General features: G+C 62.3%; 3 protein-coding genes across 3 annotated transcripts; all 3 read left to right on the top strand.

The window, feature by feature from the left end:
* Positions 1-1454: 1454 nt before the first annotated feature.
* Positions 1455-6617, top strand: LSCM1_03534 (uncharacterized protein; the record flags this gene model as incomplete). Its single annotated transcript, XM_067321073.1, has 1 exon — positions 1455-6617. The coding sequence occupies one exon, from the start codon at positions 1455-1457 to the stop codon at positions 6615-6617; it is 5163 nt and encodes a 1720-aa protein (XP_067177683.1).
* A 1239-nt stretch (positions 6618-7856) lies between these two features.
* On the top strand, positions 7857-8966 carry LSCM1_03533 (uncharacterized protein; the record flags this gene model as incomplete). The annotated part of the gene is made up of 1 exon (XM_067321072.1): positions 7857-8966. One exon carries the CDS (start codon positions 7857-7859, stop codon positions 8964-8966), a length of 1110 nt encoding a protein of 369 aa, XP_067177682.1.
* A 1339-nt stretch (positions 8967-10305) lies between these two features.
* On the top strand, positions 10306-17583 carry LSCM1_03532 (uncharacterized protein; the record flags this gene model as incomplete). The annotated part of the gene is made up of 1 exon (XM_067321071.1): positions 10306-17583. The coding sequence occupies one exon, from the start codon at positions 10306-10308 to the stop codon at positions 17581-17583; it is 7278 nt and encodes a 2425-aa protein (XP_067177681.1).
* Between the last annotated feature and the right edge of the window lie 61 nt (positions 17584-17644).

Here is a 17644-nt window from a genome sequence, read left to right as displayed (position 1 = left end):
ACTGGACGCTGGATGGCTGTCATTGGGTGCAGTCATCCCCATCCGTAGCTTCGATAGTCACGCATGCACACACTCAGGCAAAGAATCTCGAGACGCCTGTCCTCTTGAGCAGCGCTTCATGTGGAATTTTCGGGTGATGACTGCCCGCTGTCGCTGTGTGTAGTGAAGGTGTGCATATATATATGTGTGTGTATGTGTATCTGCTGCATGAAGCATCTCTGTCGTGCTCATCGACCTCCGCTATTCCTTTCTTTGTCTCTCTCTCTGCTATTTACCCCCCTCTTCTCACCGCTGCCTTCATGCGTCGCCAACGATGGTGCTCACCCTCCCATCCCCCCTCTCCCCCACCCCCCAACATACACACTTCTCTCAAACACTCGTGCATGCCCTTGCATTTTATTCGGGCGTGTATTTCGTCTGTGTGTCTGTGGCGAGGTGGCACCGTCGATCACGTCCTCCCTCTCTCCCTCGCTTTCGCACAGTTGCGCTCCCTCCTTCCACGCCCGTACACCTCCGCCCGGTAAGCAGCAGGTGAGAGGGGAGAGGCGAAGCTAAAACGAAAAAAAAGGTGCATTAGTAGCAGCAGCAGCTCACCCACAAAAGAAGGCCGACGCCGCGTTGTGTTTGTGCGCGTGTACGTCCGGCCAAAAGAGGGGTACGTGTGGGTGTAGGTGGGGAGAGAGAGCGGCCAGACGGGCAGTGCCAACGCAACATCGACAAGCGGAAAACACACGAAAGCAACCAAGAAGGGAGGCGACTCTTTCGCGTTCGCGGCTATTCGTCTCCGCTCTTCAGCTCGCACGTGTTTGTTGCGCACCCGTTTACTTCTTTCCTCTCCATCCATCTATATTGCCTCCTCCCCCCTTGTTTCGTCTTGTTCCACTGTGCCGCCTAATCTTACCCCCCTCCCTCCCCCTGTCCCTCCCCTCGCAGTTGGTCTCCGCCGGCCATCACGGCGCCCGTTTTGTCGTCACCCTCTCCGCTGTTCTTGTCATCTACTCTACCACTCGGTCTACGTGGGCGCTTGCTTGTGCAGGCCCGCGTCCCCACATTGTAAGGGCCCTCCCTCCTTCTCCTCATTGACGACGTGCGCCTTTTCGTTCTGCTTCGCAACGGCCCCTTTGCTCCAGAGAAAGAAAAATTTTCTTCCCTTTTCCCGTTTTCGAGTGGATTTTTTTGTGTCTCAGCGAAGGCGTCGGCGAGTGGGCCGTCACCACTGGGCCCCTTCCCCCCTCCCCCCTTCTCTTTTTTTTTGAGAGGGACGCGACGCTCAACAGCAACAACGACGAGAAGCGGAGACATCGCCATAGCCGAGGCGCGCTTCAAACGCAAAGAAAGACAATCAGAGGAGAGAGGGGAGGGGGGAGGCAACAGCGATACAGAATTCTTCTCTACCTCTCTACCCCTTCCCCCCATCCCTATCGAATAAGCAGCAACCGCAGCGGCTGTAGAGGATGGGTAACCGCGTGTCGACGAGCGCCTCGCCCTTCTCCCTCGAGGATCTCGAGGAGCTGGCACGCTCCCCATCGCTCTTCGACACGCTTTCCAACGATGCCGCTCATTCAGCTGGCAGTGGAGCCAACATCTTCCTTCGCAAAGAGGTGAAAGCGGAGGTGGAGCGCCAGTACGCGGAGTACGACACATCCCTTCACGCGTTGCGCTGCGTGCTCGATCGAAGAGGTACCCGCCATCACCTTTGCTTTCATCGCACGGGGGCAGAAACGGCGCCGAGCGGCGGTACACCGAGGGTGATATCCGGCCAGGGGAGGTGCGAAGAGCCAGCAAGCAACTCGCACCCATCTTCAGGCGCATCCACTACGACAAGCGGCAGTGGGCCAACGCATGAGTCACCGCGGAGCTCGCGTGAGTACCGTGCCACTTGCCACAGCAACGCGAATGAGGTGGCCGACAACGCTGAAGCTGCCTTACCTGCTACGGCACCAGCTGATCCCTCCGCGACGAATCCAAATGAGGAACGCCTTCCTCAGCGTCGTCCAAGCAGCCGGCGGGAGCGGTTAGCTGGATCGGCGTCGATGGAGATGCCACTGTCACCGCGCTCATGGCTGTTCCGCGAAGTGTCCGTGCAGCCCGTCGATCTCACGCGCCGCACCGAGGTCAGGGCGACTGAGGTCTATGTTCTCGTAATTGTGCAGCGGACGACAATGCTGGGGACGCCGACGATGGGCACGTCCCCGGCCACACCGTGCATAAGTGTTACGAGCGCCCGGGCAGCAACCTCGCCACTGCCCGCACCGGCAGCTGTTGCTGCTGGCGGTGCTGCGCGGCCGGTGGCTAACAGCGCAGCGACGAGTGCGACCGCGAGCACTGAGTGGCCGAGAGACATGATTCAACTCTTTACCCCTCGAGGTCTCACGACGCCGTTCTCGAGCGACATGACGCGACCAGCTCTCGCGTACAACAGCCACAGCAGCAGCGCTGGCTATTGGTGCTCACCCTCCGCGACGCCACGGACAAACGGGTCGACAAGTGGCCGCCTTACCCCGCGCAATACCGCCGCTGCTGCCGCCGCGGGACACGGTATCGAGTTTGGCGGCGTCTCGCAAGCGTCCCCGCGGTCCGTATCCTCGCAGGCGACACCGCGCGCCTCCGGCTTCCACTTTAGCGTTCACCTGCTCACGGGCAAGCAGGCTGATGCCATGGCGGCGGCGGCTGGCTTGTTTACGGCGCGCGCCATTGAGAAGCTCTTCCTCGACTGCGCCGAGTTCGGTCGCCGACTGTTCCACAACTTCAACGCCGCCAAAGTGGACGCCGTGATCCGCACCTACGACATGCCCTCTGCCCTCGACCCCACCTATGGGAGGCGCGGCGGGTCTCATAACGTCAACGCTGCAAGAGGGAGCCCGCACAAGAGCTCCATGGCGCCGCCGAGTGCGAGTGGTGGGGGCACTACCTCGGCGGTGATGACGAACTCGGTGAGCAGCGGCATCGGCGCACTGAACTTGCCTCTGGAGCATCTCTCATCCGCGCTAGAGGCAGTGAAGGAGCTGCGGCGGGAGCTGCTCGCCATCACGCGCCCCGCTTCGGTCGCTGTGCCCCTGTTGCGCTTCGACAAGCGCAGCAGCGCCGCTGCCACTGTCGCGGCGTCGCCGATGAAAAGCGACGCTCATGGAGGGGTAGTTGGCAGTGCCAGCGACCATGGGACTCCCACGGTGGTGTCCTCCAACCCTGCGGAGCTTTACAGTCTCAACGCCGTCTACCGCGTGCTGAACGGAGTCCGCGTCGGCACGCCGCGGTGGATGCACACTGGTGAAGCGGTCAGCTCGATGACCTCCGTGCGCCATTCCGTGCTTGGCAGCACATCGGCAGCGACCTCAGGTGGCCCAAGCGCGGGTGCAGCCCTGCTGGGAACGGGTAGCGGGCGCTCTGATTCCGTCTTGTCCATCCGTACCCCGCGTCGCGGCCCTCGTGGTGACGGCGCGGCTGCTGGCACCACTAACACCTCTGGCATCACAGCTTTGATCCCCCCGTTGAACATCTCCAGCTGGCTACAGGGACCCCAGCCGCTCGACTTGCAGCGGGCAGCGCCGGCTGCTGCCGCAGCTGTAAGCCCCACAGTCTCAGCACAGCCCGCCGTCATTACCTCGACAACCCCCCGTCCCGGAAGACCGCCTCGACCCGCCTGGACACCGCACTCTGCCTCGACACCGCCACCACAACCGCTGCCGTTGCCGACGCTCGCGTTGGGCGTGCCGAGCGGCGACCGCCGCGCTGGCAGCACAGATCCGCTGGATACCGCGTCCACTCCCCTTCATTTACCCACCGTGGCAACGCCTGCGTCAGAGACGCTTGTCTTCAGCCTCCCGCTCAAGTCGCTCCGCTCCGCAGCCCCAGCGGCCAACGCCTACGCGCGTTCGACGCCGCGCAGCGCCTCCGCGGAGCAAGGCATCACGAATGCGCCAGCTCTGACCCCGCCAGTGGCAGTGGCGCCGAGACGGAAGCCCCTCTTCCACACCCTGGAGAAAGGGAAAGGAGAGGAGGCGGAGCAGCGCACGAGTGACCCTTTCCTGACCGCAGATGCGCCGTCGCTTCCACTCGATGAAGAGGACGATGCGCAGCCGGACGGTCACCCTGCTGCGCGTTCTCTCTACCACACCTGGCGCCGCCATCATCACGCTAGTGGAAGCGACCAAGACCGAGACGGAATCGCCAGCCTCCACGACGTCGGTGTTGAGGGCGCCACGTTGGGCAGCAATGAGGCGGCACGAGCACCGCCGCCGGACAACGAGTTCAACGAAGTGTACACCCAACAGGAACGCGCGCAGCGGCTGAAGGCGTCGCAGCCGGAGGTGACGGAGGTTTTACCGTACCTCTTCGTTGGCGGCGAAGACGCAGCGCGGGATCGAGCACAGCTCCTCCGCAAAGGCATCACCCATGTTGTGAATACTGTCAGCTGGTGCATCGATAGCTTCTACCCAGACCTCTTCCGGTACTTGACACTCAGCCTGAGCGATGCTGCCGATGAACCGATCTTCTCCCTCTTTGCCGTCGTCAACGCCTTTATCGAGGACGCACTGGAGAAGCACCAGGGGCGTGTCTTTGTGCACTGCCAGCAGGGCGTGTCGCGCTCCTGCACGTTCGTCATTGCCTACATCATGTGGAAGCAAGGTCTATGCTATGACCGCGCCTACGAGCTCGTGCGGGCACGCCGCAACGTGTGCAATCCGAACCTCGGCTTCTTCATGAACCTGCGCCTGTGGGAGGCTCAGCTGTCGACGCCGCTGCTGAACAGCGTGTTCGCCTACGCCCCATACACCTCCACGTCACCGATGCCTTTCTCCTACCAGCTGACGGCGTACTTCGACTGTGCAACGTCCTGCACTGTCGCTGGCACCGCCACGTCGCGCTCTTCCATGCCAAGCTCACCCACCTCACTATCCTCTGCGGAGGGACGGCCGCCTGGCTTCCTCTCTCCGCGTGATAAAGAGGTACACCAGCTGCTGCGCAGCGATGTCCTGACTCGCGCGACGGACATGAGCGTTGCGCCGCCGGCGCACCCTAGCACGTTGTCGCTGGACCCGCGCTTGGGCTACCTGTTCCTCTTCGCGCCTTCCGCGCGAGCGGCAGGCGAAACTATGCGCACTGACAGCAGCCACACCGACGCTCGGCGAACTAAGAGGAAGGGCCAACAGCGGCCACGACTCTCTCGGAGCACCGACGTGGGTCCCGGCATCAGTGGCGACGAGGACGCCAACGTTGTGACGGGATGCGTTGTCATGGGATCACAATGTCTTAGTAAGGCCTACAGCGAGCGTGCTCTCACTGCCTGCCGGCAGCTGCTCCGCTTTAGCTTTTACCACGGCGAGGCGCGCACGAGTGTCACCAACACCGGGAGGGCTGTGCACTTCGACCCGATGCGACAAGTGCGACTACTGCCGGTCGTGTCAACAGCTTGGTTGCCGCGCTTTTCCTCCCTGTCCTCGATCCCTGCTGCGGCTGTGTCCGTGGAGGTGGCGCAGCGGCTGCTGTCGACGCGCGTCTCGAGCCCAGTGCGCATTCGATTCGCGCGGCAGGCTCGATGGGACTCCTGTTTTTCCAACGTGCGACTCGGTGCTATGCTGAGTCACTGCATCGCTGAAGAAGATCGGCTAGACTCCAGTGAAGCGGTGCGGCGGCGCGCGCGCGAAGGGGCTGAAAAGGGCATCGGTGCGCTTAGCGGCAGCAGCGTCGCAGCCGACCGACAGAGAAGCGTGAGAGGGCGCGTCTCACTGCTGCCTGACAATCTTCCGCTGTTGAACCCGTCTGTGTCGAGGTTGCCCTCGTTTCGCACAGGGTGGCATACGCCTCGAACGCCGCGGCAGCTGCATGTGGTGCCCTTCGGCAACGGCAGCTCGCGCTGGCGAGGGTGCGAGACCGATAGACGTGCGAGTGTCGAGGCCGCATCCTCACCATCAGTTGGTGCCTCCGCATCGCAGCGTCGCAGCCATGTCGGCAGTGCGCCAGCTGCCGCCGCTGTTGCCGCTGCTGCATCAGTGCCGAAGCCGGCAGCAAGCCAGACCCAACGTGTTTCTCTGCTTTCCCTCGCTTCCTCTGCTGCGACGGCACGGACGCCCACCATGGGCGATGCTGGCGGCGCTTCTATCCCGCTACAGGGCGTCCCGGGCCTGCCGCTTGCCGCTCCTGCCGCTTCCGCTTCTCACAACGGTGACGGTCCAGAGCATGTGGCGGTGCGCTTGGCTGAGGGGGAGAGCTTTGCGTACGCCTACCCCTTTACAGCGTCAATGAAAGTGTCCATTTCGGACTTGGAGGACCTGGAAGAGGACCAGTGCTACGTGCTCGGCTTCCAGCAACGCACTGGTACCTCCGTCTACCTGTGGTGTGGCGCTGACGCGGCGCAGAGCTCAGCTGACGTGATAGACGCCTTTGTGCGGCAGATGCTAAGAACCATCGAGCCGGCCGAGCAAACTGCGAAGGCCGAGTCGCTGGAGGCTGGGGAATGGATCAGCTGCAGCATCAACTTCCCTCGCAGTGACGACGAGGATCCCAACACTGCAGGCGCTGCGTGCGGGGCTAACGCGGCCACAGAGGTGCTCGCGGATGTGCGTGTGCTGTATGTCGAGCAAGGCGACGAGCCGAAGGAGCTGTTCACTCTCTTGTAAAGGTGAACGATAGCGACGTGAGGAGGGGAGGGGGGGGCAGGGGAAGACCGAAAGAGGAGTTCGGCAGTGAGCAGATATGCGGCGAAGGCGGGTGCGCGTGCATGCTGTCGTGTGACCGCCCTTTTTTTTTCTTCTCTCCGCTCGTCTCCTGCGTTTCTCAGCAGTAAGCTCGGCAGCTTCGGCTGTCATCGGTGTCTGTGTGTGTTACGGTCGAGTGTCCCCCTCTCTCCCTCCCCTTTCCCACCGCCTTGACATTTCAGGCCCTCCATGAAACAGCAACTGAGTGGGAGATGAGCGAGTGGGTCGGGTGTGGGGTTGCTGGTTCCTTGCCACATACACACACACATATATATATATGCCGTTTGGGGATGTGTGCGCCTTTACGTGTGGTGATGCGGCGCATTTGTTGGCGACGCCCATGACCTTTTTACCTTTTTTTTGTTTCTTTCTCTCCCTCTTTCCGCACTTTTTGCGGGAGAACGGAGAGGGTGTGTGTGTGTATGGAGGAGAGAGACAAGCATCTTTTTTTTTCCCGAATCATTGCTTGACCATCGTTTGGCAGTGCGATGGAACAAAGTGTAAGCAGAGGAGGAGGAGGGTAACGGCCCTTGTCTGCGCCTCTGCTCTTCGGAGGGGCCGCGCATGAGGCCGGCATGCGTGCTTTTCGAGCGCCTTGTTGCCCATCGTCCAAGTGCAAGGAAACGAAACAAAATGAAGAGCGCGGGGAGCAGAAAAAGAATTCTGTGTGCGGGAGAGGGGGAGGGGAAGGTGAGCAGGCCGCCTCTCGAGAGGGAGGGCCGAGGCGGGGGTGGAGGAGCCCGCGGTGCTGCGCTGCTCCAATAGATATGCACATGCACAAATATATATGTACATATATACATGTATAGACGATACGCTTCTTCTTCCCCTTTCCCTCTTTTTTGCGTCTTCTTTTTTTTCCTGTTTCCGCTGCCCCATCACGCCGGTGCGCCTTTCTTCTGCATACGCGAGCGCATCCCGGCTGCTCTGCCCATCTGCCACTGGTGCCGCCCTCCTCTACTTCTCTTTTCCCCCATCACTCAACCTCTCGTGGATTGGGACCTTCTGGCGCTTCCCCACCGTTCCATAACGGTGCGCGCACCTGTGTGCTCTCGCACGCTCGCCGTTTCTTGTTTGTGTCTACACCGGGGGGGGAGGGAGTATGGGGCCTGCACGCCATCGACGTGGAAGACAGTGCGCAACCGCAGCTGCTCATTTCTGATGCTGCGGCGTGGCGTCGCGCTCTGGAAGCGGCGCGCCGCCGGTATCGTGGGGCTCCCTAATGTGGGCAAGTCGACCCTCTTCAACGCCCTCACGTGTAGCCAAATCGCAAAGACTGGAAACTTTCCTTTCTGTACGATCAATGCAAACACGTCGAGTGTGCCAGTGGTTGACGCACGACTGCGCCAGCTGGCCAAGTTCACTGGGGCAGAGAAGATTGTTGACGTCGAGGTAGACTTGACGGACGTGGCGGGGTTGATCGCTGGGGCTTCGAAGGGAGCTGGGCTCGGCAACAAGTTTCTTGCCGACATCCGGACCTGCGCTGTGCTGCTGCACACGGTGCGCTGCTTCGAGAGTGCCAAGGAAGGCTTCGACACGCCGCGCCCGCTGGAGGATGTGTACACCATTCTGACGGAGCTTGTCTTGGCGGACCTCGAGTTGGTGGAGAAGCGGGCGCACAAGACAGCAAAGACCCGAAGCGCCGAGTATGACTTCCTGAAGCGTCTTCAGCGATGGCTGGAGGAGGGCAGAGCAGCGGCAGACATGGCCGCTAAGGTGACGCTCACTGCGGCGGAGAAGGGCTTGCTGCAGAGCTATGGCTTGCTCTCCTCCAAACCCATGATGTTTGTGCTGAACGTGGATGAGCGAAGTGTGAGGGATGGCAACGCCTTCTCGCGCGAGGTGGAGGCTGCCTTTGGGGTCGAGCGAACCTGCCGTGTGTCGGCTGCTATCGAGGAGCAGACGGCACAGCTTGCATCGCGGGAGGAGCAGCAACTGTTCTTGGAGGAGTACGGCATCGACATGCCGCGTGGCGAGGTATTGATGAGGCGGGTGTATGCCTTGCTCAAACTGCAGTCTTTCTTCACAGTCGGACCAAGGATGGCGCATGCTTGGGCAGTGACGCAGGGCTCGTCGGCGCGGCAGGCGGCCGGCGAGATCCACTCCGACTTGGAGAAGAACTTTGTGCGCGCCAAGGTCATGCCATGGGACGTGTTTGCCAGTAAGCCGAACATCGAATCTGCTGAGATGCAGATGCGCGTCGTGAACGATAGGTATGTGCTGCAGGATGGTGAGGTGCTCATTGTGGAGCACCACACGCCGCGTGGGTAGCGTTGATGAACCGCGCTGGGGCGGAGTTTAGAGTGAGGGCGAGAAAAAAAGGGACAAGTGCCACGCAAGGATGGCGAGGCCCCCTGTGCTGTTCTTATTCCGTGGCCCCCCCGCTAGCCAGCGTCGCACATGCGAGCGTGGGCACACGAGCACACATACACAGGCACACAGACAGACAAAGGGGGACGGGAGGATGTGTGTGTCGTCAATTTGTGCGCTTGTGTATCTGCACGAGGGAGAGTACAAGAGGAAGGGAGGGGGCAGTGTGGCGCCTGTCTGTCTCCGCCTTTCTGAGCGTGCGCATGGGGGCAGTCCGTCGTGGCTTCGCTCTCTCTCTCTGGTCACGATGAGTTGTCACAGAAACGGAAACATTACACACTCTCCCCATCAACATACACACACACACACAGCTGAAAAGTCGACGGATGTGCGGAAGAGAGCGTCAAAAAAATCAAGTCGGCACTCACACCGACATCCCCGCTTGATGCACAGCAGCGTACCCCACCACCATGAGCCGCGCTTGTGCAGACAGAGTCGCGCCTCTCTGGTGAATGTGCGTGTGGTGTACCTGTGGGTGTATGGACGGGGCTCTGATCTGCTAGGTAATACCGTGGCGGCGGGCCAGCGTAACGCTATCTTTAGAGTACGCATGCACGCGGAAGCTGAGCCGGGGCGCCTTCGTTTGGGCCACTCATCTCACTCCTTTTCTTTGCTACGTCGCATCCTCTGCATTGCCGTCGGCTGTAGCCTCCGCCCTCCCTCCGGCAATCGACATCTCTCTTCACAACGTTCCCCTCTCCATCCCCCACACACTCTCTCCGCCGTTGCCGTCTTTGGCTGCTTCCTTTTGCACCCCTTTTTTTGTTTCGCTCTTCCTCAAAGTATGTCCGGAGCGTTGACGTGTCGCGTCCTCACTGACTCACTCACACTCGCACAGAGAGAGGGAGAGGGGGAGGAGGCTCAGGCGTGTACGCACGGGTGCACGCGCACACACGCCACAAAGTGGAAAAGGGGAAAAAGTGGTGGTCGAAACAAACGTGTTGTGTGGCGTCGCAGTTGCTTTTGGCCGTTCTTCGCCTCTCCATTCGTAGCGCAAGCAGGTGCATCCCAGCACACACACACACACACACACACAGACAAGCAAGAGCGAAAAAAAAGGGTAAGTATCTGAACTAAAGAAAAAGGCGCACGGAAGAATTAAGTGGGGCACACACACACACACGCAGCAGTGAGTCGGCGAAGCGCTTACGCGGCCAGACGGCACTTCCACGACGAAGAAAAGGACAAGAGAGGAAGAGGAGGTGGAAGAAGATAGACGCACAGACACAGGGCTCTGAATATGTGGGGCAACAGCGTTCATATGGCTGGTGCTCACCAGCAGCCCCCCCTCCGCCCAGGCGGAGTGTCTATATCTGGGACCAGCTCTGGTACTGCCTTTTCCTCCTCTTCGTATATTGCGCAACCTGCACGTCCAGCGCTCGCTGGGGTGCTCTCTGCTGATCTTGCGCGACCGATTAGTGTGCGGGAGCTGGCGCAATCGCGTGTACCTGCTGTGCCTCCGTCAGCAGCATCACCGGCACCACGATCCAGCGCGACCACCGCCAGCTTCGCGGGCTTTGGAATACCCACGTCGCCCGTTATTTATGCTGCCACAAGCGGCGTGTCGACATCGCAACCACTCGCCGTCCGCGCTGACGCCAGTGACCTGACGTCGCTCGCCTACCGCGACATTGATCACCTCAGTGGCATTGACCTCTATAACTACGCCTCTCACCTGCAGGATGCATCGAAGCAGTACAGTGGTTACCTGCTAGAGGCGTACACGAAGCGTGACCAGTACCGCAGCGAGGTCGCCCACTTGAAGGAACAGCTCCAGAGCAGGTACATGCAGATGGACGTGCTCCGTCGTGAGCGAGAGAGGACGAGCGAGGCGCTGCTCAGTGTGCGGGAGGAAAACGCGCAGCTCCGCAAGAAACTCGCCGAGGTCGAGGGACATGCGCGCAACCTTCAGGCGAAGATGTCTGTGCTGAGCGGCGACGACCCCTCCGTCGCTATCCATTTTTATCAGTCTCAGGTAACTCTCAAAGATGCACAGCTTCGTGAGCTGCAGCAAAGGTGCGACAGGGCAGCTGCCCTGTCACTGCAGCGCTGCAGCTGCAGCACCACTGCAGCGGCGCGTGGCCGGCGAAGCACGAACCTCAGCAGCGAGGGCGCCGCGGCGCCACGGGATCTGCCGAGCGAGAGGGAGGCGCAGGATGGGACTGATGCGGCATCTGCTGCGCTGCACACCACGCTTGAGGAACTTCAGTGCCTCAACACATCTCTCCGCCGCCGCTTAGAAGAGGAGCACACATCCCACGAGGCAGCGTTGGCCGCGCACGCCGAAGCGAGCGCCGCTGCCGCAGCCGATCGCGCGCATCTGCTCGAGACAATTGCACAGCTGCGACAACAGTGCACAGAAATGCAGACGGCGGAAGACGAGTTGGTGGCGGCCCTCACCCAGCGCGCACCAGTTTCAAAGAAGGACTACGAGGCGCTGCAAGCATCCTACGATGACCTCACCGCCGCCCTTGCCAAGGCAGAGGCTCATGTAAAAGCGCTTCAGGAGAAGGAGCAACAGCACTACCAAAGCACACAGAACGCGCAGGAGGAGCTGCGCCGCTCGCTTGCCACTGGGCTGCAGGAGCGGCAGACTTTACAGGCGCGCAATGAGCAGGTAGAGACTCTTGCCAGTCATTTGCAGAGGGAGTTGGAGCTGGCAGAGCGGGCGAATCAATTGCGTCAAGAGCAGCTCGACACGGCACTCAGCGGAAACCAGCAGCTCGCTGAGCACCTCCGTGCGTCACAGGAGCAGCTACTCAGCGCCACTGCGGAGCTGCAAAGTCTTCGCGAGTCCCAGGGAGACCTCGAGTCTTGGCCCCGCGAGCCTCCCCAGCAGATGGAGGAGGTGGTGCAAGCGGACCAGCGCTGGCGACATCATGACGGACCCGCAAACACGATGACGACGCTCGATGACATGTCTGCTGCTTCAGCACAGAGAGAGGTGACGGCGGTGGAGCGGCAGGCTTTGGAGTCGGACATCGCGGCACTGCGCTCGCAACGTGACACTCTTGCCGGTGACCGCGACAACATCATGAGCGAGGTGCACCGTTTGCAAGAAGAGCGTCTCGCCCTTCTCCGGTCGCCACCCCCGCCGGCAGAGACGGAGCTACGGAAACACTCTTCCAGTGTGAGGGTGACCGCAGACGCACACGCGGACAATGCGGCACCGCAGCAGCACCACGAATTTGCTTCACTCGAGGCAGCGCACCAGCGCATTGAGCAGATGACTCAGAGCATAGCTGCCCTCACATCGGAACGCGATCGCTTAGAAGCTCAGCTGAAGGCAGAGGTGACATCGCTGGAGGTTAAGCTGGCGTCGCAGTCCACTGCGCTAGCCGAGGCTGAGGCCGCTGCTGCAGCGCGGCAGGCTCACTTCGAGGAGATTGTCAAGGCTCTGAAGAACGAGCTGGAGGCAACGCAGCAGCAGGAGAACCGCCTTCGTGTGTCCGAGGAGGCACTACGTCAGCGGTGCGCAGATCAGCAGAGCTCCGTGGAGCAGTTTCGAGCGCACGTAGTGGAGCTGGAGGAGGGTGCACGGGCAACAGCCGGCAGTCTTGCCACGCTGCCCTCTGTTCAGCATCATCCGGTGAATACTGAGTCCAGCGTGGTGAATTCGGCGCTGGAGCCGCTTGCAAGTCAGCTAGACGACGCGCAGCGCCGAATAGAGGAGTTATGGGCAGAGCATGCGCGCACGGTAGAGGAGCTGGCCCGCGCGAATCGCGCTGTTGCGGAGCTGGAGGTGCGCGCGGCGGATGCGGAGAGCAAGCGCGAGTCCTCGCGCACGTCTGCGGAGAGTGCCTCTGCCGAGCTGACAGCGCGCATTGCGGCGCTGACGATGGAAAATGCGCAGCTGAAGGAGAGGCTGTCGGCGTCGCGCGCCGCTGTGGCGACGTTTGCGTCGAAGCAGATGGACAGCGAGGGCGCTGCTACTTCGCTTGAGGAGCGGTGCGCAGCGGAGGCGCGGCGGCGCGAGGCTGCAGAGGCGGAGGTGTCGGCGCTGCGAGCGGCGCTTGCTGACGCGAATGCGGCCGCTGCGAAGAATGCCGAGCTTCCTGCTGCCCTTGATGCGGCGCTCGATGCGGCGGCGAGCGAGCGAGTCGAGTGCGCAGCACTGCGGCAGGCCCACGAGCGGACGGCTTCGGAGCTGAAGGAGGTGCTGCAGCGCAGCGAGGAAGTGCAGGCGACTCTGGAGCGCACGGTGACACGGCTCGCGGAGCAGGAGGGGCTCGTGGAGGTGCTGAGCACTGAAAATGTGCGGATGCAGGATGAGCTGACTGCTGCCCAAGAATCTGTGCTGTTGCTGCGGAACGAGCGCGACGCACTTGGCGAAGAGTCAGTGCAGCTTCGTGAAAAGCTTGCTGCGGCGGAATGTCGAGCGTCGGACGCGGCTGCCGCGCAGCAGCGTCTGCAGGTGCGCCTAGGGGAGGCGGAGGCTGCGACACGCAGCAAGGAAGCCGAGCTCGGCACGGCGTTGGCTGCACTGGACCGGACTGCCTCGGAGGTGTGTGATGCCGAGCAGAAGCTGCAGGCGCATGTGGAGGCTCAGGAGCAGCTGGCTGCAGAGCATGCGCGCACGGTAGAGGAGCTGGCCCGCGCGAATCGCGCTGTTGCGGAGCTGGAGGTGCGCGCGGCGGATGCGGAGAGCAAGCGCGAGTCCTCGCGCACGTCTGCGGAGAGTGCCTCTGCCGAGCTGACAGCGCGCATTGCGGCGCTGACGATGGAAAATGCGCAGCTGAAGGAGAGGCTGTCGGCGTCGCGCGCCGCTGTGGCGACGTTTGCGTCGAAGCAGATGGACAGCGAGGGCGCTGCTACTTCGCTTGAGGAGCGGTGCGCAGCGGAGGCGCGGCGGCGCGAGGCTGCAGAGGCGGAGGTGTCGGCGCTGCGAGCGGCGCTTGCTGACGCGAATGCGGCCGCTGCGAAGAATGCCGAGCTTCCTGCTGCCCTTGATGCGGCGCTCGATGCGGCGGCGAGCGAGCGAGTCGAGTGCGCAGCACTGCGGCAGGCCCACGAGCGGACGGCTTCGGAGCTGAAGGAGGTGCTGCAGCGCAGCGAGGAAGTGCAGGCGACTCTGGAGCGCACGGTGACACGGCTCGCGGAGCAGGAGGGGCTCGTGGAGGTGCTGAGCACTGAAAATGTGCGGATGCAGGATGAGCTGACTGCTGCCCAAGAATCTGTGCTGTTGCTGCGGAACGAGCGCGACGCACTTGGCGAAGAGTCAGTGCAGCTTCGTGAAAAGCTTGCTGCGGCGGAATGTCGAGCGTCGGACGCGGCTGCCGCGCAGCAGCGTCTGCAGGTGCGCCTAGGGGAGGCGGAGGCTGCGACACGCAGCAAGGAAGCCGAGCTCGGCACGGCGTTGGCTGCACTGGACCGGACTGCCTCGGAGGTGTGTGATGCCGAGCAGAAGCTGCAGGCGCATGTGGAGGCTCAGGAGCAGCTGGCTGCAGAGCATGCGCGCACGGTAGAGGAGCTGGCCCGCGCGAATCGCGCTGTTGCGGAGCTGGAGGTGCGCGCGGCGGATGCGGAGAGCAAGCGCGAGTCCTCGCGCACGTCTGCGGAGAGTGCCTCTGCCGAGCTGACAGCGCGCATTGCGGCGCTGACGATGGAAAATGCGCAGCTGAAGGAGAGGCTGTCGGCGTCGCGCGCCGCTGTGGCGACGTTTGCGTCGAAGCAGATGGACAGCGAGGGCGCTGCTACTTCGCTTGAGGAGCGGTGCGCAGCGGAGGCGCGGCGGCGCGAGGCTGCAGAGGCGGAGGTGTCGGCGCTGCGAGCGGCGCTTGCTGACGCGAATGCGGCCGCTGCGAAGAATGCCGAGCTTCCTGCTGCCCTTGATGCGGCGCTCGATGCGGCGGCGAGCGAGCGAGTCGAGTGCGCAGCACTGCGGCAGGCCCACGAGCGGACGGCTTCGGAGCTGAAGGAGGTGCTGCAGCGCAGCGAGGAAGTGCAGGCGACTCTGGAGCGCACGGTGACACGGCTCGCGGAGCAGGAGGGGCTCGTGGAGGTGCTGGATCGTAACGCTGCGGAACTTAACGATATGCGGGCCGCTGTGGAAAGGGAGGTGATGCAGCTGCAAAGTTTGCTGGAGGCTGCGAACACGGAAAAAGCGGATGCCGTGGCTCAGCTGGTTGCGACTCAGAGAGAGCTGGATCGTGCAGCTGAGTTGCAGGACGAGCAGTACCGCGAGGAGGAGCATCTCCGGGATGCGCTGGCTACAACCACGTCCGCCTTTGCGGCCCAAACAAGGCAGGTTCGACTTGGTATGGCACATGTGGTAGACGCATCAAGGGCTTTTTGCGAGGCTGCAGAGACGGTGGCTCAGCGAAGTAGCTCGTCGGTCTCCAGTGGCCCCATAGTGATCGGGGAGGCAGCAGCGCAGTCGTCCGCAATCTCTCGACCCCCTGCCCCGATGGGCGACGCATCGCTCTCCACGAAGAGCCTACGAGAAATACTTGCTCCGTGGAGCCGCGCGTTGGAGTGGGTTGCTGCCATGGAGCAGCGCCTCGATGTATTGGATGCAGGTGCGGTACCCAGTGCTCCTGACAGCGCAGGCGGCCAGCGCGAGCGGCGCCGGCGGGGTGGGGTGACGGCAGCGGACGAGGAGGATGAAGCGAGCGTCGAGGCAGGCAGCAGTGCGCCTGCGCTGAGTGCATCTTTTCTGTGCCGTGCAGTGCCCACGAGCCATGCCGAGGCGACCTTTGCACGGCTGATGAATGAAGGGGATGCCGCAGCTACCATAATCGCAGAACTTCGTAGCGCATTGGCGGACAGGGAGGCAGAGGTATCCAGCTTACGCTCAGCGATGGACGCACTGGCGACTGAGCTGACGGGTGAGCAAGACCGTGCGGATAACTTGTCTGCCGCCATTGCTGAGGCGACGGAGAAGGTCGCGTCAGCTCAGGCCGAGTTCGAGGAACAGCTCAGACAGAGGACGGCGGCAACCACAGCAGAGGTTGTGGAGGCGCGTCGTGCTGAGGCGCGCGCTGCAGCTGCACAGCTACGCGCGGAGGAGAGGCTGGCAACTGTCGAGGAAGATCTCAAGGAGCAGCAAGCTCTCCTGCGCCATCTCCAGCACGAAAACTGCAGACTTACCCGCGAGGCGGACCGCCTGTTGCACGCCTCCCGTCATCTTGAGCCCAGCTCACGTGACTGCAGCAAGGTGAGCGGCTCTGTGACGCCGCAGCCGTTGTCTCTGCCAGCTGTGGAAGCCGAGAGTGCGTCAAGGCGCTTCACAATGTCAGCTTCTACTTTGGAGGCCGTCGAGCAGGCCCAGATTCTGCAGGTGTCCAGCTTGCAAGCGGACCTCATGCTCAGTCGCCGGCATGCACGTGAATTGGCGGGGCAAGAGGCGACGCTACGGCAGGCCTGCGCAGCACTGGAGCAACAGATCAGCGAGCTTCGGCTCGAGGTAGCAGATGCGGAACAACTGCGCGAAGATCTGGCCACGCTGCGGGCCGACTACGCGGAGCTGGAGCAACGCCACGATCAACTGGAGCGCATGACAAGCGCTGCGAGTGGCGGCACCATGCAGGAACTCAAGCAGCTCCGCCAGCAGCTGAGGATGCGGGAAGCAGAGCTGGGGGAGCTAAAGGCACAGTTGCGAGATCTCTTCGTGAGCAAGGCCGCGCCAGAGCTGGAGGCGACGCGACGGCAGGAGGCACTGCGAGAAAGCCTCAGCGGCATCACAATGCACCTGGCGGCCACACAGGCACAGTACGGAGGCAACGTCGGCGGCAGCAGCAATGCTCGCAGCCGTCGCGCTAGTCTCACGACTGCCCGCAGCGACGCCGATCCTCTGACCCAGTCGGCACCGAGTCCATCATCACAGGATTTGCTGAACTCCCGCATCGAGCACTTACAACTCCTCGTGCACGACCGCGAGGCGGCACTCGATAGGGCGCAGGTTGCTCAGCTTGAATTCCGCGCGGTCATGGACACGCTTGAAGATCAGTTGGCTGCGAAGACAGCAGCTTTGGAGCGCGCTGAAGTCCTTGTCGCCGAATACGCGGATACTATCAACACACTCACCATGAATGCCGTAGCGGGGCGCGGTAGCCGTGGGGTACGCTCAACCGCGTCCGGGCCACTCCCCACTGGAGGGCGCAGTCCGCATGCAGAAGCGCCATCGCCATCTGTGCCGCCACTGACCCCCCTGACACCGCAAACGTGCGCAGCTGTCAACGGACAGCCGCACGCTGTCGCTGTAGCGGCATCGCCAGCACCGCGTATGCCGAGCCTCGATGAGGTCACAGACGATAACGGCAGTCACGACGCCGGCAAAGATGCGGATTCCGCACGCTCCTCGACCGCTACGGCGCCGCCCTCAGTGGCTCAACGGCGGACTGGCGCCTGCAGTGGCCGAAGAAGCGCGGAAGGCAGCACTTCCCACCTCTCATCATCGACGCTGACGAAGCGGAGTGTGTCGTCGTCGCCGTCTCAGGGCTCTGGGCGCAAGTCTTTGAGAGGCGCCACAGTGTCCGCCACGACCCGCAAACGTGCTCGCTCCAGCGCCACCACGTAATGTCAGGTACACCCCGCCGCCGAGCTGCTTGTAAGCGGTACGTGGAGAGCGGCGCGTGTCC

This window comes from Leishmania martiniquensis, chromosome 27, assembly GCF_017916325.1.
Source record: "Leishmania martiniquensis isolate LSCM1 chromosome 27, whole genome shotgun sequence".
NCBI classification, from domain to species: Eukaryota; Euglenozoa; class Kinetoplastea; order Trypanosomatida; family Trypanosomatidae; genus Leishmania; species Leishmania martiniquensis.
This window is presented reverse-complemented; position numbering and strand designations above follow the sequence as displayed.